Here is a 22,958-nt window from a genome sequence, read left to right on the forward strand (position 1 = left end):
GCTGATGCCTGATGGTGTTCATATACATGATAGAAAAGGAAGCAAGCAGGCAACAGACAATTAACTAGCTAGGGTCGTTTATGCATCCAAATTTTTTCACTAACTAAACAAGGATGCAAGGATATGCAGCAGCCACCGGGCAGCGCCGTCTCCCCGGCAATGGCAGCCACCTTGATTTCCTTGGTTGGAGTTTTTTTTTCTTCTTTTTTTGGAACTCACCTGGGTACTGTGGTCTACTGGTCTTTGCATGTCGGAGGATGAATGCAATGTTGCTAGGTGGTTAACGGAAAGGGTCCTCTAGCCCAATCAATGAAAATCCTTCGTGAGATGAAGAATGATAAGAATAAGGAGAATGAATGTGATATTGCTAGGCGGAAGGGTCCTAGTCCAATCAATGAAAAATCTTCGTTGGATGGTAAGAACGACTAGACGAGGAACGACGACAGGTAAATACTGATTAACACACCTCGGTAAAATCCTGATAGAATTGTTTCTATTTGAATTTTTGTGGCACTTGTCAGCACGCTTGTGCCTACAAGATACTCTATAAACATTAAGCACACCGTAAGATAGTCCCTCTGAAATACGAGGCATACAAGCATTTAAACTTTATTCTAAATAAAATTTAAGAAATTAGTATATGTGGAACTAACCATTAATTCAGTTTTAAAATATAGTATATTCACATGTATATGTCTATCAATCATCTAAATATAGTAATCGCAATATATTTTAATGATTAAGGAAATATTGCATATATATGACATTTGCTTTACCTCATAAGATGTTTTAGAATTCTTATTAGGATAATATGTTTCTTTCAAGACACGACAAATGGAGTAACATTTAAGATCACCAGTTTGAAAGACAATTGTTTGTAAAGTTTTCTCATAGCTATCAGTCATAGGGTGTTGCTAGGTGAAATAGTCCACTCTGATATGAAAATATGACAATAACATTTAGTGCTAATGAGCATGGTACATAAATACAGGTTACCGCGTAGTGCTGTGTCCCAGCAATGGCACCCACCTTAAATTCCTTGACTGGAGATTTTTTTTTTTCTTATCTTCTTTTGGAACTCGGCTAGGGTACTATTGTCAACTGGTCTTTATCGAAGGATGAATGCGATGTTGCTAGGCGGAAGGGTCCTAGCACAATCAATGAAAATCCTTCGTGGGATGAAGAATGATAAGAACAAGGAGGATGAATGTGATGTTGCTAGGCGGAATGCCAAACAATGAAAAATCTTTGTTGGATCATAAGAACAACTAGACGAGGAACGATGGCAAGTAAATTCACACCTTGGTAAGTTCTGGTAAAATTGTTTATGTTGTGGCACTCGCTAGGGCACTTGCCTACGGTACAAGATACTCTATAAACATTAAGCACACCGTAAAGATAATCCCTCTGAAATACATGGTATACAAGCATTTAAAATTTATTATAAATAAATTATAAGAAATTAGTACATGTGAACTAACCATTAATTCATTTTTAAAATATAGTATATTCACATGTAGACCATTAATGTCTATCAATCATCTAAATATAGTAATCACAATCTATTTTAATGATTAAGGAAATATTACGTACGGCATTTGCTTTACCTCATAAGATGTTTTAGAATTCTTAGGATATGTTTATTTCAGGACAGTTCAAATGGAGTAACATTTAAGATCACCAGTTTGAAAGATAATTGTTTGTAAAGTTTTCTCCTAGCTATCAGCCTCCTATGTAATAGGGTGTTGCTAGGTGAAATGGTCAGGTCATCCGCAATGGTTATCAAATAACTAGCTAGGAGAAATTCTATTGGCTCTCAATAGCACTTTACAAATAGCTAGCGAGATGATGTATAAAAATAATAAAAAAGTAGCACTATCATTGGCTATCAAGGAGAGAGATCAAATAGCTAGCGACTTCCTAATACCTAGCGAGCATCTCCAAGAGCTTTTTTAAATCTCACTCTAAATCATTATTTGGAGAGTCATTTGCATAAAAATTGCTTTCTATATTTTTTTTTACTTTCCAACAGTTTTGTTAAATCTCATGCGCACTCTAGAAAGTCATTCTCGTCTTCTATATTTGACTAGCGAGAAACCCGGAATAGACAATGACTATATTTGAATGATCATTTAGAGAAGTTGTTGGAGGGTAGTTTTTCATCAAAATTGCTATTCCTAGCATTTAGGAAAAATATACAAAGTCTCTTGGAGATGCTCTAAATAGCTAATCTAGCACGATCTTCTATAAATAACTCTCTCACAATACTCTCTACAATAGCTAGCAACTTTCTAATAGCTAGCGACTTCCTAAGCTAGCTATTTGTAAATTGTCATTGAGAGCCAATAACATCCTTTCTAGAGATCAAATAGTTAGCGATTTGAATATCATTGTGGACGACCTCACTCTGATATGTACCAATGAACATGATAGATAAATATAGGTTACCGTGCAAAGCTGTCTCCCCAGCAATGGCACCCACCTTAATTTCCTTAGCTAGAGATTTTTTTTCTTTTTTTTAATTTTCCTTGGTCATAGATTTTTTTTCCTTTTTTGGAAGACGGCCTGAAAACTGTTGTCTACTTGTCTTTATCGGAGGATGAATGTGATGTTGCTAGCAAAAGGGTCCTAGTCCCATCAATGAAAATTCTTAGTGGGATGATAAGAACAAGATCAGGGACGGCAGGTAAACATTGATCATCACACCTCTATAAATTCTAATACAATTGTTTCCATTTGAATTTCTGTGCCACTCGTCAGCGTTAAGATAGTACAAGGTATACAAGCATTTTAAATTTATTCTAAATTATAAGAAATTACATGTGAAGTAACCACTAACTCAGTTTAAAAATATAATCATTGTCTATCAATCATCTGAATGTAGTAATCACGTGAACCAGCGTAGCGGGCGCACCTGGTCATGCTAGTACTAATATGTTTTATAATGCTTATTATGATTTTTTGTATTTCAGAATAGGACATAAGGAGTAACAACTAAGATCACCAGTTTTGTCGATGTTTGGACTTGTGGTTCTACCACCAACTAGTGAATTTGTGTCTGCGTGCCCAGAATTCGGATGATGATGCAAGAAGAACATAAGTGATTTATATTGATTTGGGCCGAGAATGCCCTACGTCCAATGGAAGATGGCGATCTTGTATTATCTTGCGCCGGAGTACTTGTAGTAGGGGATACAAGCTAGGTGTGAGAGATGGAACATGTCCTAGGTCTCGGCGCCATGAGCGAGGAGTGTCTGAGTGCGGAGTGTTTGGGTTCTAACTTCTTGCCTAGAATGGGACCCTGCCTCCTCCTTTTATAGTTGACAAGGGGAGACAAGAAATACATGTGTACGAGTCGTAGTGCTACAGTCTGATCCGAGGCTGCACCGAGGTATGGCGTTTTACGACATTGGAATGACCCCCATTCTTGGCGCTGTAGCTGGTTGTGGTCACCGTATAAGGTATGTCCGTCTCTGTGGCGGTCGTGTCGAGCCATGCCTCATGCCTGCACTGTGGGATGGGATGTCCGTACATGTAGCAGTCGTGCCGACCCTTGTTCGTTGATTGGCGTAGAGTCCTAAGACCTCCTTGGTCGTGGACCATGCTGTGTCTTCTGACGAGCACGTGGCCACAGGAGCTAGGATTGACGTTTAAGCGTCTCCTTTGGTCTTGGTCGTACGCATAGTGATGGGAGCAGGTGGCACAGTGACAGAAGTAGATAGCACAGTGATCGTCATACTATGCTCTGCGCGGCGTGGGCATGGGTGTGGGGATTTAACTCAGGTCCTATCCTGCCGTACCGTGGCTCCATGGCGGATGATGTCATATGCGGTCTCGAGCACACTAATGGGGGAAGGACGCCGAGCCCTAGGGTCGGGCGAGGCGGAGGGAGTGGGCTGGTCTCGGCTCCACCTTAGGCCTTGTCGTCAGGTCTCACGCGAGACATAGAATGGTTATTTGGTCGATCTAGTCTCTTGTTTAAGGAAGAAGATGAGGTTCTTAGCTCTTGCTTTGAGTACCTGGATTATGGTACTCGACAAGTTTGAAAAACAATTGTTTGTAAAGTTTTCTCCTAGTATCACCCGCTTATGTAACAGGGTGTTGCTAGGTGAAGAAATCCAATATCATATGAAAATCCATCTCCGAATGATAATAACGTTGAGTGCCAGTGAGCATGACACATAAATAAATAGGTCACATCAAAACTAAAATAGAGAATTTTCCTTGCTATATACGTTGAGTTTTTTTTTTAAAAAAAATTATGGCATTCGTCGTTTGGCCATAAATCCTTACATTCTTAGATAAGATTTTATGTAGAGCCTTCTACAAGATATACTCCTATTTTTATTTTACTATAAGTTATATCTTATCAATATTTTCTAACTTTAAAAATATTTGCTGACTCTGCATTAAAAGACTATACCATTTTCTTTTAAAAAAACAAGTGTTTTTTATTCTAAAAAAGGCACTACTTTGTGAACATTTCTTTTACAGCATGCTACGAGGAAGCTAAGGAAACGGGGCGTATAGTTTGATTATTTGTTTGTTTATTTGCCGGCAACGCGCTGGTTGATAGTGATAGTCAATCTAGTTGTCAGATTTGTTTGCATGGTAATTGGCTAATTAGCCTAATTGCGTACCTGATCGGCATGGGTGGGGCCTTCCGAAGCACACGTTGGTTGTGTGGCTCACTGGCACTGCGCCACTCAGCTCTGCAACGACGCAACCACCTGACCATGGCATCCCCTGCGCGCCCTCGGCGCTCGTCGCCCGCCCATCGCCGTCGGAGACGAGCACGGAGCACCTATACCTAGTAGCCGTATAAAGGCGGCAGGGCCTAGCCCCACAGGACGCACAAGCTAGTGCGGGCTTTCCCCCCTAGATTCTCTCTCGCGCGACCGCTTTCCCTTCTCCTGGCCATGGCCCACGAGCGGGAGCCGCTCCTGCAGCAACGACAGACCGGCGTCGGCAATGCCGCCGCCGGTGCTAAGGGCTCGTCCTCGGCGCCGGCGCCGGCGGCCTCTGCCGCGCTGCCGTCGCTGGCTAGGACCGTGCTCAAGTTCCTGATGTGGGCGGTGTTCCTCACCTGGGCCGCGGGGATCTTCCTGTACCCGACCAAGCCCGTGCAGGCAGTGTTCACGAAGTGGGTCAGGCTCAGCAAGGAGTCCATGTTCGGCATCGCCGGTACGGTCTCGGCGAGAAATTGTGCTCTCCTCCTCCTTTTAACCCCCTTCTGAAATTGACGCAGGTTAGAGTAAGTGACTGGGGTTCTTTCCCCCTTCTCTTCTTGTTCGTAAATTCTTGCAGGGGGTATTTTCCTGGCCTTCAGCGCGCCCATTCTGATCATTGCGCTTCTGGCATATGTCTACATCTCATTCTTCCCGAGTGAGCGTGTGGTGGAGTAAGTTTTTTTTTTCACCCTTTGTTTAATACTACTAGTTTTCAGAATTTAAAAGACTATACTTCCTGAATTGTGGGAACTGGGTAGTTTAGTAATTTAACAGAATTCAGAGTCACAGATGTTGACTATTTTATAACTAGTATAGTACTTGAATTCTTTTGATAACTTGAACAAGACTAGGCATGTTAGTCCAATTATTTAGGTGCTATTTCAATTACATAGTTGTTCTTAATTGCTACAGAACCAGCACAGGACGATAGGTTCAGATTCGAACATTGTAAGTTCAGGATAATCTGAACATTTTGAGTTCAGGGCAGAGCCTTGCATAATCTTTACATAGATTTATTTAATAGTTGTCTGCTCCTGCTCCTTGTTCATGTCCATTATTCATCCCTACTTTTACTTGTGTGCCAGAAAAAAGAAGCTGCGGTCACTGAGTTTCAGGCTCTGGACTTTCCCTGTTCTTGTAGACGGCCCCTTTGGAGTTGTCTCTGCAGCTGAGTTCATCGGAATTGTCCTGTTTATAATTTTTGTTGTCTACTCAATGACCTATTATGCCGTGGAGAGCGTGAGCCTTGTCTCAAAATTTGACCTTCCATCAATGACTCAGAGGTATGTTCTATAATGAACGACTGTTGGACTGAAACCCACTAACAGATTTACCTGCAAAGTCAGCAGCGTTACTTGTTTATTTAGAATACAACAGTGTCATACACGCCAGTAAACTATCTAGGCTGTTCATAGGAAAATCTTATGTAGATGATACATGATTATATATCTACTGCAGTGTTAGAGTTACTGCTTAAGTTGTGGAAAACATGCACACATAGTAGTTCATCGATGTAATGATCCTCTGTATGCAGTTATTTATATTGCAATACTTCTGTCTAATCTGCCTTGTAATGATTCGTACACAATCAAGTTCTTCTTGTCTGCAGTACTGTAGATTTAGCCTCATAGGCAATCACTACACAACTTGTGTAGTTATCTTAGGGTGTCTTTGGTAGGGATTCTGGGTGCTCCAGCTTCTCTAACATAAGCACTGTGCTGGTATTGTACTTAAGATCTATTTTTCTCTCTCCTCCTCTCTTCTCTCACTGACACAAATGGAGCTGCTGGAGCTAAAAACTTTAGCTTCTGCTCCTACTTGATCTGTGAGAAAGAGAGGGAAGTGAGAGAATTTTAGCTCCAGTGAATAGTGGATAACAGTATTTATGCAGGTGCCAGGTGGGAGCCGGAGCCACCCGAATCCCTCCCAAACGGGCCCTTACTCATACCACTGTTGAAAATTAAACAACGGATTTTAGTCAGTATCATGAATTAGTTTGATGATCTGAGCAACAAAGTTCTAAAGTACTAAAAAATTTTCCTTGCACAGTGAATTGATACTGGATGTCATTGGCGCCCGTTTTGGGGCGGTTGGGTTGTTCTGCATGCTCTTCCTCTTCCTGCCAGTCGCAAGAGGCTCAGTTCTCCTCCGGCTTATCGATATTCCATTTGAGCATGCTACAAGATACCACGTCTGGTTGGGTCATCTCACTATGGCTCTCTTTACATTGCATGGCTTGTTCTTTGTGATCTCATGGTCCATGGAAGGGCGCCTCCGTGAAGAAGTAAGTGCTAAGTGTTTTAGAACCATAAAGGGTTAATGATTTGCGACAATTAAAGAAAACACTATCTACTAAATCACACAATGGGAAATTTTGAAGGGTAAAAGCTGAATTAGAACTATTCTCGATCAACGATGGCTTAATTTTTGGTTGACGGCATATAGTATTTTGTTGCTACACGTGTCATGCATCTCAGAACACTAGTAACAAGCCATATTGGCTTTTGTTTTTCTATAGATGAGAGAATGGAATGAAACTGGAGTAGCAAACCTGCCTGGTGTGATCAGCTTGGCAGCCGGCCTACTTATGTGGGTGACATCACTTCACCCAGTGAGGAAGAGGTTCTTTGAGCTCTTCTTCTACACCCACCAGCTCTACGTCATCTTCATCGTGTTCTTGGCGTTCCATGTCGGCAACTTCCTCTTCAGTATTTCGGCCGGGGTTGTGTTCCTCTTCATGCTCGACCGCTTTTTAAGGTTCTGGCAGTCAAGGGCCAAAGTTGACATCATTTCAGCCGCCTGCCGCCCATGTGGGACGGTGGAGCTAGTATTTTCAAAACCACCAGGTACAGAGCCAATTCCTTTCTCTGTATTAATCACTGTTCCATTTCTGTTGTCACGGTTCCTTCAAGGCTTGAACAATTACCTCTGGTGTTCCACAGGCCTCCGCTACAATGCTTTGAGTTTCATCTTCATTCAAGTGCGCGAGCTATCGTTCTTGCAGTGGCATCCGTTCAGTGTATCTTCAAGTCCCATGGATGGGAGATACCACATGTCGGTTCTCATAAAAATACTCGGCACATGGACTGAAAAACTGAGGAGCATCATCACCGATGTCCAGGACAAGAACAGGGGTGACTCTGAGTTGCAATGCGGACGCATGACAGCCTGCGTGGAAGGCCCGTATGGGCATGAATCACCCTACCACTTGATGTGAGTTTTCACTTGATCCGAATACTCACTAGCTACTAGTTTATTCCGTTGATGCCACTGAATAAATTTTAAGCTCATGACTTCTGCTTGATACGTGTTCAGGTACGAGAATCTCATCTTGGTGGCAGGAGGCATTGGAATATCGCCGTTCTTGGCGATCTTGAGCGACATAATCCACAGGATCGAGGAGGGCAAGCAATGCATGCCCAAGAACGTGCTGGTCCTTTGGTCAGTCAAGAAGTCCAAGGAGCTTTCTCTCTTGTCCGCTGTTGATGCTCAGACCATCAGTTCATCTGTCTCGGACAGGTTGAAACTGGACATCCAGGCCTTCGTGACTCAAGAATCCTTGCCCCCATTGGTAAGAACTAGTCATCAGTTAAACGGCTCTTCAAGAATCTTCTTCTCCTTTTTCGTACACAACTAAAAAGTAGGGAGCTCACTGTTCCACACTTGGAATTGTAGGAGGACGGCATCGTCGTGGACGACCGCAAAGTCCCTGGCATGTTCGTCAAGAACGGTTCGACCATGTCTGGTCTGGTCGGCACCGGGGACAACTTCTGGGCGGCCATGTACTTCCTGGCGTCCACGCTCGGCTTCCTCCTGGCGTTCACCCTGGTGGAGGCTTACTACGTGAAGCCGCACAACGTGGTGGCGTGGTGGTACCGGAGCCTCCTGTTCATGCTGTGCATGGTTGCCGGCGTCGCCCTACCCGGCGGCCTCGTGGTTCTCCTGTGGCATCTGTCGGAGAAGCAGAGGATGGAGGGCGACAAGTGGGACGCCGCCGCCGATTCCCAGTCACCGCGCGCCGAGCAGACAGGCCCCGCGGCTGCGGCAGGTGGCGGTGACGACGACGCTGTCCCCGGCGTCAGCCTCGCCGCCCTGCGGACGACCCGGTACGGGTGCCGGCCGAACTTCGAAGGTAACTGACTGTTTCACACATGCAGCACGCCCAGCCCTGAAACTGGAGCTGATCACTGTATGCATATGCAACGACCGAGCCGAGCGCGAACTAATGGCGGATCGAGTTGTTTTGTGGTTGTGGACTGATTTCAGCGGAGTTCGCGGCGTTCGCGGAGCGCGCCGGGGACGCGGCGGACGTGGGCGTGCTGGTGTGCGGACCGCCGGGGCTGCAGACGAGCGTGGCGAGGGAGTGCAGGGCGCGGAACCTCCGCCGCCGCGGCGGCGGCGGGGCGGAGAAGAGCAGGAGCAGCGCGGTCTTCCATTTCAACAGCCACAGCTTCGACCTCTAATCATACACGTCTCCGGTCGGTGGGTTCAACGAGCGGAATTAAATTGGGTGGACCCTGGGTCACCATCATGTATGTTGCACAGCACACACACACACGGTAGTTGCATATACATGTTGATCCTGTATGATATCGTGTATATATATATCTATGTATATAGCTGATAATTACTATGTTAGTAAAGTTACAAGAGATGTATAAATCTGTATGCGTGTTAGCGCATATGCATGCATGGTAGAAGCACGAAGGTTAAAAGGCTGACAAAACACGTGAATGGTCCGATCGCGAAAAAAAAACACGTGAAATAATCATGTCATGTGTTTTTGCGTCTAATGCGTGAATTTCTATTTTCTTATGGCTCTGTGAGTCTGTCAAGGTATGCTATGTATGTTGCGTTGCAAGATTTAGTAGTGAAAATGTTATCTTTAGGTCCCTTTGGGATTCCTGGGTAAAAATTGTTTTGTAGTGCTAGGTTACCTTTGATTTGAAGATACAATTTTTCTTTTCATTTAAAAGAGGTGTTTTTAGCAAAGAATAATTTGTTGAGGAGGGGTTGAAAAGGTGACACTAAGATTAGTCTTAATGGGGGTTCATAAGAGTGTCATGTACATTAAATATGTTGACGTAGCACTATATATTGGTTCATAAGACTGTCATGTACATTAAATATATTGATGTGGCACTATATTGATGAAGAGAAATATGATGAGAGTTTTATGGGAGCAGAGATAGTTTCATGGGGATGGAACTCTTTTGCACTGTCTCCAAAATACAAGTGTTTTGAAAACTGAGCTATGAAATCCCCATTGACACTGGCAAGTGCAGCTTTTGTGGTTTGGAGACATAATCTAACGCCTCTTCTTTGATTGTCATATAGCAAGCTTTTGTGAAATCCAGTTTCCACTATTTTTAATATTCAACCACCAAAAGTTCACTTGATTGGTTTTTATAGTTAAAGAGTTTTGCTCATTGGCCACGGCGACATAAGGTGGTCATAGCATCATGCTACCCTGTGTTGCTTGCACCAGCAAGAGACCACCTCGCCTTCATCGAAAGGTCACAAATTCTCTCATAGCTGCCTAATAATTTTGGTCAAGCTATGCATATGAACTTTTGGTCAAGCTATGCACACTCAAATTCTCTTCTTGACAATACCTAACTCTTGAAAGGTCTTTAATCTTGAGTCCTCACTTGAAACACCTGATTCATCTGTGATCCTTGCCCTTAATCTTAAGTCCTAGATAGTTTTGCTTTACTCTTGATTGCTCTTCATCTTCAATCTTTAGTTCTTGGTTATCTAGCATGGTTATCTTGCCAAATTTCTTCATTTTCATGCATTGTGGTATAACTTTACACTTGATTCTCCAAACCATACATTAGCCACACATACAAAGTTATCATTAAATTCTTTTATCATCATCATTTAAGGACACTTCTTTACCTTCATGCTTTGTGACCCAACATAAGACTTCTGTTGCTCCTAAGACACACACTAGCCATAAAAGTAACCACTGGAAACCAGTTATTACTTGAGGGGCTTGAAAGCTCACACTATACTTGTGGTGTCACCCTCCTACAGGTATGATTCAAGATAGCAACGGGTATCCGAAACCCGAATACCCGATAGGTTTTACCCGATAAAGAGGCGGGTATGAGATGATTTTTCTACCAGTGGGTATATTATTGGACAAAATCCTATACCCATCGGGTATGGCGGGTACGAATGTGGGTGTATACTACCCATACCCGCCTACCCGCGGGTAAAAAATACTCGCCAAAATAACTAGCCACCATTGTGATTTTACCCTATATAACCCATGAATTTAGTCTAAATCTAACTAAACACTCCTAGTATTATATTGTTTGCTTGAGCTTATTAGCCGAATCAGCCACCCATTTAGCAGTGTTTTTTTTCTCACAACAAATCAGCTAACAGTACTTTCTGCCACGGCTTATCAGCCAAACGAATAATTTATTTTATTATATGAATCAACATTATTATATGAATATTAGTATGTAACTTGTTGGAGGCTTAGAATGATTTATTTTGCATGTGAATGTCTAATGTTTATATGTAATTCTCGGATATACTATCGGGTGCGGGTTACCCGTTGGGTAGAATTTACCCACAAGTTTGGGTATAAGAGTATTTTTCTACCTGTATGCGGGTGTGGGTAACCCGACAGGTATAATTTAAACTTCGCAGGTGTAGGCATAGATAGCCACTACCTGTCGAGTACGTACCCATTGCCATCTTGAGATATGATCGAATCTTTTTTACGTGGGTGTGTGTTCGCATTGCTAGCCAGATTGATAACAACGAACAAAGGAGCAATCACATCTATGGAATGTTGTTGGCCAAGGCCTTGTTTATTTCCACTCTAAAACCTAAAATTTTTCATCAAATGTTTAAACGCATGCATGAAGTATTAAATATAGATGAAAATAAAAACTAATTGCACTAGTTTGGTCAGAATTTACAAGACGAATCTTTTAAGTCTAATTAATCTATGATTGGATAATAATTACCACAAACAAACGAAAATGCTACTGTGTTCTGAAATTTTTCGAACTAAACACGGCCCAAGTTGTACACATATATTCCGGAGTGCGAGAAGTCATACTACGTCTGCGCTAATGGTCCAGTAACTCCACGCATTGTCATCGTGATGTTCTCTAGAAAAGATAATGTTGCTGCAAAGTCAACCACATAAATACATGCTAATGCATAATTAGAATTTAAAATTACATTTTTTATTTGAAATTTCTTGTGCATGTCTTAATGGTCAAATGAGACGTTGTTGAGGAAATGTTGTTTGTAGTATATCATTGAATTTATTTTTATGTTTAATATATTTAGAGATATAAATATTGCTAATATTTTTATATTTAATTATTCTAAAAATATTTGATCAGCATGAATACCATAATGATGGATAAAAAGGGAGAGGGATATATTGTTTGGTGTCAAATCATTGATATTTACCAAAACACGAACTATAATAAAACGGTGATAAAAATAAACTGGCCCAGTAACGTGTGGGCCTGAGAAGCGTCCAACCAAGGTCCAACTCGAAAATAGAGCTTGCATCAGACGCAAGTTCCCGGACCCCAACCAATTTAATAAATTTACAGCGAAGCCCTTCAGCTTCCCCCCACCCGGTTCTGAACTTCTATCCTCCCGCAACTCCGCAGTCCGCACCCGCCAGGCCGCCACCACCACCACCTCCGACGCCGCCTCCTCGTCCTCTTCCGCCTGAACCCTAGCCTCGCATCGACCGCCGCCACCGCTCCTCCCCGGAAGCTGCAGTGCGGCTTAGCGGCCGCGATGGACGGGTCCGGTTCGGCCGCCATCTTCCCGAACACGCGCACCCCCGAGGATGTCTTCACGGATTTCCGCGCCCGCCGTGCCGGCATTCTCAAGGCACTCACCACCGGTATCTCTCCTTCCTGTTCCCGCGGTCGTTTTTTTTTTGTTCTGGATTTTGCTGTGGGATTCGTGGCTTACGGTTTCGTTTGCTTGGATGTTTCCGTGGCGCGCAGATGTGGAGAAGTTCTACAAGTTGTGCGACCCAGGTCAGTACTCTTGCTTTGCTTCTGCTTTTTTTTTTTGGTTCCGCTGGAGACGATTCGTGCACAATGCGGAGGTCTGTTTAACCCTACTGCGTTTCTGGGTGTCGGTTTACATTACTCGATTGGATTGCTCTTGTGGCGCTCGGTGAAGTTCCAGTGCGCCTTGTTGTCGTAGGATTTTGTGTTGTATGGTTTATCGATTGCTGACGCTTGGTTCTGCGTATCTGCATGATGTCTAATCATTATTTAGGTCAACCGTAGTGAGGGCCTGTAGATTTGTTTAAGTCTTGCAAAATTTGGGGCGCTTGTTGGGCGTTGAAGCTTTTCTGTTCGTTATCTGACTTTTATTCGTCGTTAATCTGAATTAGAGGATGCTAGCGCCTAGTTTCACTTGCAGTTATGCTTGCTGCAATAAAAAAAAGGGTCTAGTTGACCACAGAGTGTGGTAGAATGCACATGCCTTTTTACCTGGCTGCAGAATATTCCAAATTCTCTTGAATTGTCGCTTTGCTGAAAGATATTATGTAGGAGTTGTTACTTGTTCTGTCCGCGCTGGCAAAATCCGCTTCTATATGCTTGCTTGCTTGAATTAATCAACCTACTACTTCATTCTTACACATTATATGTGCCATTTTGTGTTATCAAAAGTGTCATTGAAAGTCTTCTCTGTGGCCATAATGCTGATTTGAAGTGGGCTTTTTTTTTTTCCAGAGAAGGAGAACTTGTGCCTCTATGGACTATCTAATGAAACCTGGGAAGTGACCGTTCCTGCTGAGGAAGTTCCTCCAGAACTACCAGAGCCCGCACTGGGAATAAACTTTGCTCGTGATGGAATGCCAGAGAAAGATTGGCTCTCGCTGGTAGCTGTGCACAGTGATGCATGGTTGATTGCTGTGGCATTTTACTTTGGGGCTCGCTTCGGATTTGATAAAGATGCCAGGTCTGGTCATATTTTCCACTCCAATGTATTTAATTTCTTTATTAAAGTTTTACCCTTTCAATTTGATATTTCCATGTGTCTAATATATTTGCTTCAGAGGATTCTTCCTCTGCTTGCCAACATGCCTCTCTTTTCTTTTTCTTTTTTTACTTTCTTTCTTGAACACATGTTACGATGCCTCTCAAGGCTATCAATGTCATTCAGAAACATTTTTCTATAACTTGTATGTTGGTTCCAGTTGGATTAGATATGTGAGTCTAGGGCATTACCAATAATTGGAAAGGCTTGGTGGATCAACATGCCTGCATTAGCCTTAAACTAGAAAACTGCCGAGGCGCTGACCAAATTCATTGTGCACAAATGTTTTTTTTCCTGAATCTGGAATTTGCCTATGATATTTGTCGAATGGTGCGGAAGCATGATACATACGTACACATATGATCATGGGAAATGATTGTCAGTGTTTTGTTTGCTTCTGGTTATTGGGAAATCTGACAATGGTCCTCGCCACTGGATTTTGAATTGCAGGAGACGGCTCTACATGATGATAAATAATCATCCCACTGTATTTGAAGTTGTGACAGGAATTGGGAAGAAGCAACCAAAAGCCCCCAGCTCAAATGGCAAAACCAAGTCGAGTTCTAAGGTAAGCACATAAACATAACATTCTTTGTTTCTCCCTCATGTTTGCACAAGTTTCTGATAATGCATTTTCTCTTCAATTCCTTCCATCCAAGAAACCCAATTCTAACAGCAAGCCAGCAAAGCAGCCTCTGCCAAAGCAGGAGCAACAGATCATCAAAGAAGATGGAGGCGACAAGGATCAAGCTTACCTGTGCGGTACATGTGGAGGGAGGTATTCTAATGAAGAATTCTGGATTGGCTGTGACATTTGCGAGAAGTGGTACCATGGTGACTGTGTCCGCATCACACCTGCGAGGGCAGACTACATCAAGCAGTACAAATGCCCCGCTTGCAGCAACAAGAGAAGCAGAGAGTGAGCATGGGTCGCCGACGCCCCTGGCTGATGTAGTTAGGATAGTAAGCAATTCGACTGGGGAGGGTTGGCGTTTCCTGCTGTTTCGGCAGCACCTGGGCACACCAGTGCCACCAGTCGTTTCCATCTCACTAGTCGTAGTCGTTGTTACTCCTGGGTGTACTTTTTAGTAGGCTCTTAGCCGCAGCTGCTCTTGTAGTGCACTAGTGTTAATGGACGCCATTCTTAAACGTCAAAACTCTCCCCGAGTAATGTAGTCGTTTCTGGTAAATGGTAATGAACTGATGACCCATTTCTTGCGTGCCGTTATCATTCCTATGGTCAAATCATAGAGATGCCTGCTCTTTACAGAAACCATGCTCCTTCCGTTTTTTTATATATTATTATATACCAAGTTAAACCAATTAAACACATGTTGAGCCCACGCCTCTCCCCTTGGCTATGTCACCTGGAAATCCCACATTCAGCCACGTCGCCCCAAATTGCCTTCTTGTGGGCAGCCAAAAAATCTCCCACGAAACAGTGGCCACACGTTTAGTAAAATAACTTACCGTCCCCCCTCCTCCTGTCTCTCCCCCCCCCCCTCTCTCTCTCTCCCGAGACACTGGCGCCCTCTGTGGGCGGCGCGCCGCCAGCCCCTCCACCTCCGGCACCCCAAGTAGCTCAGCCTCCATGCCGAGCTCCCCCTCCAATCCTCACCTCGTCCAGCTTCCTCGATTCCTCTCCTCTTAGCCTCCACTGTCCCTCCCTCTCGCGACCTCTCCATGTATTTTGTACGGAGCAATAGAACATATAGCCTACATCACATGTTTCGTACGTCTTCGAATTGGACTCTACTCCATACATGCCTACATCACATGTTTCAATATGTTTTAGAATCAAACTTTATATGTACCTGGGCATTTACTATTGCAACTTGCATGAGCACGGGAAATGAATTTGGATCACAGATGGGTCAACTATGTTATGTCTAATTCATCGAGTAAAACCAGCTAGAATTCTTATGCTAAAAAAAGAGTGGTGGGCCAAAATCTGGAAAAGAAAATTTTCTTTTCAATATTTGAAAATAGGTATAAGTATACTCTCTCCATCCTAAAATATAAGGGATCCAAGGTTGTTCTAAGTTAAACTATGTAATCTTTTTATCAAAGTTATAGAAAAGAAAATTAGTAGTTACAACACTGAATTAGCATTATTGAATATATTATGAAATCTATTTTCATAATTTACATCTTTGATGTAGTAGATATCAATACTCTTCTATACAAATTTGGTCAAACTTTGCATAGTTTGGCTTAGGACAAACTTGGATACCTTATATTCTATTATATTCTATGGAGAAAGTAGAAAATTTAGAACAATATTTCACTTCCACAAGCTTGATGTGGCATTGTCCGTTTATCGCACTCGAGGAGGGGAAGGAGCCTAATCTGAAAAGTTTTCACCTAGCCTGTGCTTGGGAGTTGCTATGTTTCACGTGTCTAAAGTTTTAGGAATGTTCAAGCAACAAACTTACTTAAGTAACTTTTACAAATAAAAGAATTTATAATTGTTTTTACAATCAAATATCGATAAAATTATATATATAGTTTGATAGTTTGAAAAAAACAAACACCTAAAATATAAAGATAAATGGTAAAGTATTAAATTAGCCAGACCGATAACATTAAATTTGATTACTTTTATATGTAAAAAATACTCCGTTTATTGTGGCCCATTTTAACCTAAAATTCTACTCTCTATTCTAAATTATAAGACGTTTTGTCATTCCTAGATTCATAATATTTGGCACGTAGCTAGACATGGCATAATCTAAGTGCACCTGTGAAAGGAACAAGGAAAGGGCAAGGGCAAATGAGTCAAAAAGTTTCGTTTCTAAGTCTCGATGGCATTCTAGCGGGTGGGTCACGTTTCATAGGGCCTTGTTTAGTTTCCAAAAATTTTGCAAAATATAAATAGTAATATTTTCGTTTGTATTTGACAAATATTATCCAATCATGTACTAACTAGACTCAAAAGATTCGTCTCGTAAATTTCATCCAAACTGTGCAATTAATTTTTATTTTCGTCTATATTTAATACTTCATGTATACGTCTAAAAATTTGATGTGATAGGAAATCTGAAAATTTTTGCAAAATATTTTGGAAACAAGGCCTAATAGCAAGCTGACAAAGCCCCACCGTGGAATGACATATCATGGAAGCCTACTTCTCGTAGTGGTCTATTTTCAAAAAGCTCCTTCTTGAGTTGTTGTTCGCCTCAAGTCCTCAAGAACGGCTTAAGAAAAAAAAACATATTTAATTTTTTTAAGGGAAAAAATGAGGGAGACACCGTTTTGGGCCTAGGCCCATACGATCTGCATCATCTCTTTCCTCCGGTCCTCCCTACCGAGACCGCTCGCGCGATTCTGCTCGCACAGCCCGCCGCCGCTCGCACCCGGTGCCTGCGCCGCCATTCTCCCACGCCGTGCTTGCCCTCTCCCACGCCGCCGTCGCCAGCCCTAGTGCCTGCGTCGCCGCACTCCCACGTCTTGCTTGTTCTCTCCCACGCTGCCGCCGCCGCTCCCACACAGCGCTCGCTCGCGCCGCCGGTCGCCCGTACAGCACCGCCGGCTCCAATATCCCGGCGTCCCCGGACCAACCCAACGAGCGTGACCCTCGATTGCCTGAATCTGACGCCTCCGGGCTCGGGCTACAGCTCGTCGTTGCCGACGGGGCGGGAGGAATGGCGTGGCGGATGCTGCGAAGGAAGGTAAGATGGGAACTAATTGCAGAGGGCTTAGTCTTTGCGCGTGCGTAGCCCCGATTTTCCCTTCGATTTTTCCAGGATTAAGCTCTTGTAGCATCTGTGCTAACGTCTGCGTATTGCAGGATTTTCATACGGGTCTTGTGAATTTGGCGTTCCGTAAGGATCACGGGGCCAAAAAGCATTTCTCAAATGGAACAATCGGAAATCTGGCCCGTAAGTTGATCATTGTCTCTCTCATCTTCAAGTTTAGTGTGAATCTCTCATAAAAGTGATGATCGGAGTTACATCTGGTTCGGCTTCCGAAATGCAGAGCTTCACTGCTGTGATAGGCCCAAACATTCTGCTAGTTGCATGCCCTCTAACCATTTCACTATCAGGTATGTTTATATATGTGCTATAATGTTCCGAAAATATACAACACATACTTGAAGCATCCAACACATGTATTTCAAATAATTATTTGGTTCTACTAGAGATTGGTAGGTGCGTTGGATCCATCAGAAATCGTCTATGTGGATGAAACTTACTTTGACTTTATTGTTAACCTTCCAAACTTCTGAGTGGTGCCTGATGGTTGCAACTTTTGTATGCAACAATTTGCATCTCATATTGTTTGACCTTTCATGTGACCACAAATTTAGAAACTAAGTTGATGTGATACTCATCAGTGAAGCTCCTTTTTGTTCAAATTTCACAATTGATTTATATAGATGATGTGTTGACACGTTGTATGCGACTAGTAATATCTTATTTGGTGCTAGATAAGTATTTGAATTCCACCACACCTGTTAGTACTGAAAACATGTGATGGTAGTGCTTCATATTTTGCTTTATCTCTGATTCTTAAAAATCATGTATGTGACTGATGAGCACATGGATGTGAACTTTTGATTGTTTCAGATCCTGAAGATTTTTGAGTGGTTTGAAGCTAACATCTCTCTAAAGATAAAACTTATAGGTAGATTGAATATATGGACTTCAAGACATGATGCTTGATTGTATTTTGAGTTGGCTTACGTGGCATATATTAAACATGAATATTTTTACTTGTCTTCTGATGATCGACCTTTGAGTTTATGATATAGGGTACTGTTCTGCTAACAATGATTAACATTATGGTTGAACAAATGAACAATTTATTTTCCTTGGTAACTACTCAATTCGGATTTCATAGTTTGCTCATCTCATTCTTTATCCTTCTAGTCCCATTCATTTGTTTGTATTTTGAAACAGTTGATGTTGTATAATTGTTTAACATTGAAGTTTAGGCACCATTTTATTAGGATTCTTGCTACTGTTACTTTTGTGTTGATTTCAGGTTTTATATGTCAGGTGACTATACCATCTTCTTTATAGGAATTTTCATGCAGGTGTTTATATGTTAGCATGGAGTCAGAAAAGGGAGGATGTTGTAGGTCTGAAAGCTCCCAAAAGGGAGAAGCGAGTGAAGAAAGAAAATAGAACGCAACCTCCTGTAGAAGCACCATATGTTGCACGAAAACCGAAGATACCTAGAAAATCTTTACCAGATAAAACTGTTGAGATTTTTGATGGGATGACTTTGCTTGACCTTTCCAAACGAACTGGTGCACATATTAGTACACTTCAAGGCATACTTGCAGATCTTGGTGAAAAGGTTGAATCTGAGTTTGACTCTATCAGCATTGATCTTGCTGAGTTGGTTGCTATGGTATGTCTTTTAATTCTCTTTTCAGATTACATAAACTGGTATTGTTCTATCTGTTAATTGCCTGAAGCATACTAGAAATGGGCTACAGATATATGTCTTCACTCCTTTTCATTACATCCTATGTCACAAAGCAGGGGTGAATTTAGCCATGTTTACGGGGTCCGCCGACCCCGTAAAATATTCAAATCCTTCGGTAAAATGCCATTTTAAACAAAAAAAAAACCATATCATGTAATGAAGTTAAGCTTGATGACCCCGATGATGTTCTCAGCTGGTTTTGCCCCTGTTGCAAAGATAGGTCTGTTGAGCAAACCTGGTTATCTTTGAATTGCAGATTGATTAGTAGCATAGAATATAGATTATACCATTGCTCCCATTCTATTATAATCCATCTGCAACAGTTTAAGCTTACTTATATTATTAAGTGCTTTCTTTCCAATGATATAGGAAATTTGAAATATTTCAGATTGTGGCAGTGGTTTATTCCATGAGCCAGCAATAGCAAAATTAGTTATGCATTACTACTGATTTTATATTTTTTTATTTGAACCTGCACATGTCAGGTACTCAGGTTTCATTTATGTTGCATATTTCCATTTTCTGCAATTTTCTGGAAAGTTCTGCCATGATGTAACATTTCAAGTATCTCTAGAAAAATTATGTTTCTTATAATAAGAACCCACTGTTTCATGCTTCTTGCTCAGGAACTTGGTGTTAATACCAGAAGAATGCACACTGGTGAAGGCATGAATGAACCACGTCCTGCTGTTGTAACGGTAATGGGACATGTTGACCATGGTAAAACATCGCTTTTGGATGCTCTCCGTCAAACATCTGTTGCTGCCAAGGAAGCTGGTGGTATCACTCAGCATATAGGTGCCTTTGTTGTTGAGATGCCGTCGGGAGCATCTATCACATTTCTTGATACTCCAGGACATGCTGCCTTTAGTGCAATGCGGGCTAGAGGTGCTGCTGTTACAGATATTGTAGTCCTTGTGGTTGCAGCAGATGATGGTGTTATGCCTCAGACACTGGAAGCTATGTCTCATGCAAAAGCAGCAAATGTTCCTATTGTAGTTGCAATAAACAAATGTGACAAATCTGGAGCTGATCCTGAGAGGGTCAGAATTCAACTTGGTTCCGAAGGTTTACTTTTGGAGGATATGGGTGGGGATGTGCAGGTTGTTGAAATCTCTGCAGTAGCAAAATCTGGTTTGGATAAATTGGAAGAGGCTTTGCTCCTTCAAGCTGAGATGATGGACCTGAAAGCCAGAATAGATGGCCCTGCTCAGGCTTTTGTGGTGGAGGCAAGGGTGGACAGGGGCAGGGGTCCACTGGCAACAGCTATAGTCAAGTATGGCACATTAGTTAGTGGGCAACACATTGTTGTGGGAGCAGAGTGGGGAAGAATTAGGTCTCTTAGAGACACAGCAGGGAATATAACACAGTCTGCAAAACCTGCAATGCCTATTGAGATTGAGGGGTTAAGGGGTCTTCCAATGGCTGGGGATGATGTTGTAGTTGTTGATTCAGAAGAAAGGGCAAGAATGCTTAGTCAAGGGCGGAAGAAGAAGCAGGAGAAAGACAGGCTTCGAAAGATTGATGAAGGCATGGCAGAAGAGCTAGAAATTAAAGAAGAGACTCCTGAAAGAGTCGAAATGCCCATTATTGTCAAAGCTGATGTACAAGGCAGTGTTCAAGCTGTCACAGATGCTTTACGAAGTCTTAATAGTGCACAGGTATTTTCTCGTAGAGATTTAATGTCTTATTTCTTTCTGCAGTTAGCGTCACACAATATGACACTATGCAGTTTTTAAGTTAAACTCCCAAGTGCCAACTGTGAATCTCTTGCTGGTTATTCTGTTTGCATGATGCCATTTTTTTAGTTATAAGTTTGTAATTTAATACTACGTCCTCTGCAGGTGTTCGTGAATGTTGTTCATGTAGGTGTTGGCCCAATCAGTCAGCATGACATTGACCTGGCACAAGCATGTGGAGCATATATAGTTGGTTTCAACATTCGCAGTCCACCTATTTCTATCACGCAAGCAGCAGCAAGAGCCAACATAAAGGTTTCATGTTCATGAATCACTACTTTTCTAATGCTAGTTGTGATTATATGCTTCAAGAAACTTTGTTTTGTTTCTTTGAGTTCTATGCTACCATTGAGTTTCAGACTTTAGTGCATCTTTGGCTAAATGTTCCATTTTCCATTTTTGGAAACTCTTGGTTTTGTGCACAGATGCTAGAATCTTGACCATCCATGTCCGTTCTGTTTTTCCTTTGTGATGTTAAACCAAATGAACCTTTATATTTAGATGTTATGGAATCCTTTGGGAAGATGATATTAAGATAATTTATCTCTCGTACCCCGGGAAGAATGATATAACTACCATTGGATTGAATTGAACACAGCAATGCTGTCTGTAGATTCATAACTCAAGTACTTAATACAGATGTAATGTTCTGATCATAGAATGGCCCGTTCCCTCTCTTTGGTATGCAAATCGATAGAAGTTTAGTTAATCTTATGTGGAAATTGCTTTGTGGATTTGAACAATAACCTGAGCTTCAAATCTGCTTGCATCTTGTTATATTGCTTCAGCACCTCATGCATTTATTCTAACATTAACTGTTGTCTTCCCCTGAAAACATGCTTCATTTCTAATTATATCATTTCACAAAGAAGCAATTATGTGTTGAAGTATTGCAAATCTCGTTTGCTGTTCTTGGTCACATCATGTGTTGCTTTGAGTGTCATGAAATGGGAACCAGCCTGTTGGTCTCCTTGTATTTCCACTTGCTAAAGTGTCAACGACCACTATCCACACTACTGGAGTCCCATGAACTAATTTATTTTGCTTGTATATTCTCAGTTGATATGTAATCTTTGTATACATCTGAGTGAATGGACTTATCTGACATGATAATGTTAATTCTTTAGGTTTTGCTTCACAAGGTCATCTATCACCTCCTTGAGGAAATGGGAAGGGCCATTGTGGAGAGGGCACCGGGAACTACTGAAACCCAGGTTTCAGGTGAGGCTGAGGTTCTGAACATATTTGAGCTGAAAGGGCGCAGCAAGTCAAAAGGACCAGATATCAAAATTGCTGGCTGCCGTATAACTGATGGTCACTTCAGCAAATCTGGAACCATGAGATTGTTGAGGAGCGGAGATGTTGTCTTTGAGGGTCCATGTGCGTCCCTGAAGCGGGAGACGCAGGATGCAGAAACAATCGAAAAGGGTAACGACTGTGGACTGGTGATTCAGGATTGTGATGATTTCCAGGTAGGGGATATCATACAGTGTTTGGAGCAGGTGATTAGGAAGCCTAAGTTCATCTCGACACAGAGTGGTTCGGTTCGGATTGAATGCTGATACAGTAATCGTTGCGGCTGGCACTGTTCCATTTCAATTAATTCAGCTAGTTGGGCTGAACTGACCAAAGGTTTCGAGTGTAACAAGATTTTGTTCGCTAGCAACTTGTTGCAACTGCAACCAAAACCCTTTCTAAACTCTGATATGAGATAATTAGGACAAAATAACTGAATTTAGTTGCCTTTGTAGTCTTTTCTGTCATGTCTTCATCACAAAGATCAGTGGATTGTATATTCCGGTTCATAATTTATCCAAAATCATGTCACGTGAATGCAAAGTATTTGATACTCTGTAACTGCCACACCATTCAGTTTTTCACGTTATGGATTCAGATTAAATATGTTTCTATGTTAAACAATATATGCAGTGCTTGCTCGTGCCCCGCTTTCTGAAACACTGTCAGCTGACAACCATATGCTGTTAGATTTGAAGGTGCATCA

The 22,958-nt window shown here is 42.1% G+C and overlaps 3 protein-coding genes across 4 annotated transcripts; all 3 read left to right on the forward strand.

Moving 5' to 3' along the window:
* Positions 4,716-9,545, forward strand: LOC8080358 (ferric reduction oxidase 7, chloroplastic). Its single transcript, XM_002446494.2, has 9 exons — positions 4,716-5,184; positions 5,308-5,401; positions 5,816-6,013; positions 6,780-7,014; positions 7,249-7,576; positions 7,673-7,943; positions 8,046-8,301; positions 8,406-8,862; positions 8,997-9,545. The coding sequence occupies exons 1-9, from the start codon at positions 4,920-4,922 to the stop codon at positions 9,191-9,193; spliced, it is 2,301 nt and encodes a 766-aa protein (XP_002446539.1). The 5' UTR covers positions 4,716-4,919; the 3' UTR covers positions 9,194-9,545.
* Positions 12,341-15,009, forward strand: LOC8075860 (PHD finger protein ALFIN-LIKE 7). Its single transcript, XM_021462609.1, has 5 exons — positions 12,341-12,627; positions 12,734-12,766; positions 13,475-13,703; positions 14,232-14,349; positions 14,441-15,009. The coding sequence occupies exons 1-5, from the start codon at positions 12,519-12,521 to the stop codon at positions 14,702-14,704; spliced, it is 753 nt and encodes a 250-aa protein (XP_021318284.1). The 5' UTR covers positions 12,341-12,518; the 3' UTR covers positions 14,705-15,009.
* On the forward strand, positions 17,055-22,858 carry LOC8075861 (translation initiation factor IF-2). 2 transcript variants are annotated; one of them, XM_021463407.1, is made up of 7 exons: positions 17,055-17,452; positions 17,572-17,662; positions 17,760-17,826; positions 18,806-19,139; positions 19,844-20,878; positions 21,062-21,211; positions 22,084-22,858. In XM_021463407.1, exons 1-7 carry the CDS (start codon positions 17,426-17,428, stop codon positions 22,516-22,518), a joined length of 2,139 nt encoding a protein of 712 aa, XP_021319082.1. In that variant the 5' UTR covers positions 17,055-17,425; the 3' UTR covers positions 22,519-22,858. The 2 variants fall into 2 exon arrangements, with proteins under 2 accessions (XP_021319082.1, XP_021319083.1); XM_021463408.1 differs by having other exon boundaries at positions 17,056-17,452; positions 18,820-19,139.

The sequence above is a fragment of the Sorghum bicolor genome, chromosome 6 (genome assembly GCF_000003195.3).
Source record: "Sorghum bicolor cultivar BTx623 chromosome 6, Sorghum_bicolor_NCBIv3, whole genome shotgun sequence".
In the NCBI taxonomy this organism is placed as follows: domain Eukaryota; kingdom Viridiplantae; phylum Streptophyta; class Magnoliopsida; order Poales; family Poaceae; genus Sorghum; species Sorghum bicolor.

Coding starts and splice junctions, on each gene's coding strand:
- LOC8080358 (XM_002446494.2), top strand. CDS start 4,920: ATGGCCCACGAGCGGGAGCCGCTCCTGCAGCAACGACAGACCGGCGTC. Junction 7,015..7,248: donor AAGGGCGCCTCCGTGAAGAA/GTAAGTGCTAAG, acceptor GTTTTTCTATAG/ATGAGAGAATGGAATGAAAC. Junction 7,944..8,045: donor GAATCACCCTACCACTTGAT/GTGAGTTTTCAC, acceptor ATACGTGTTCAG/GTACGAGAATCTCATCTTGG.
- LOC8075860 (XM_021462609.1), top strand. CDS start 12,519: ATGGACGGGTCCGGTTCGGCCGCCATCTTCCCGAACACGCGCACCCCC. Junction 12,628..12,733: donor TCTCAAGGCACTCACCACCG/GTATCTCTCCTT, acceptor CGTGGCGCGCAG/ATGTGGAGAAGTTCTACAAG. Junction 12,767..13,474: donor CTACAAGTTGTGCGACCCAG/GTCAGTACTCTT, acceptor TTTTTTTTCCAG/AGAAGGAGAACTTGTGCCTC.
- LOC8075861 (XM_021463407.1), top strand. CDS start 17,426: ATGGCGTGGCGGATGCTGCGAAGGAAG. Junction 17,827..18,805: donor TCTAACCATTTCACTATCAG/GTATGTTTATAT, acceptor TCTTCTTTATAG/GAATTTTCATGCAGGTGTTT. Junction 19,140..19,843: donor TTGCTGAGTTGGTTGCTATG/GTATGTCTTTTA, acceptor CTTCTTGCTCAG/GAACTTGGTGTTAATACCAG.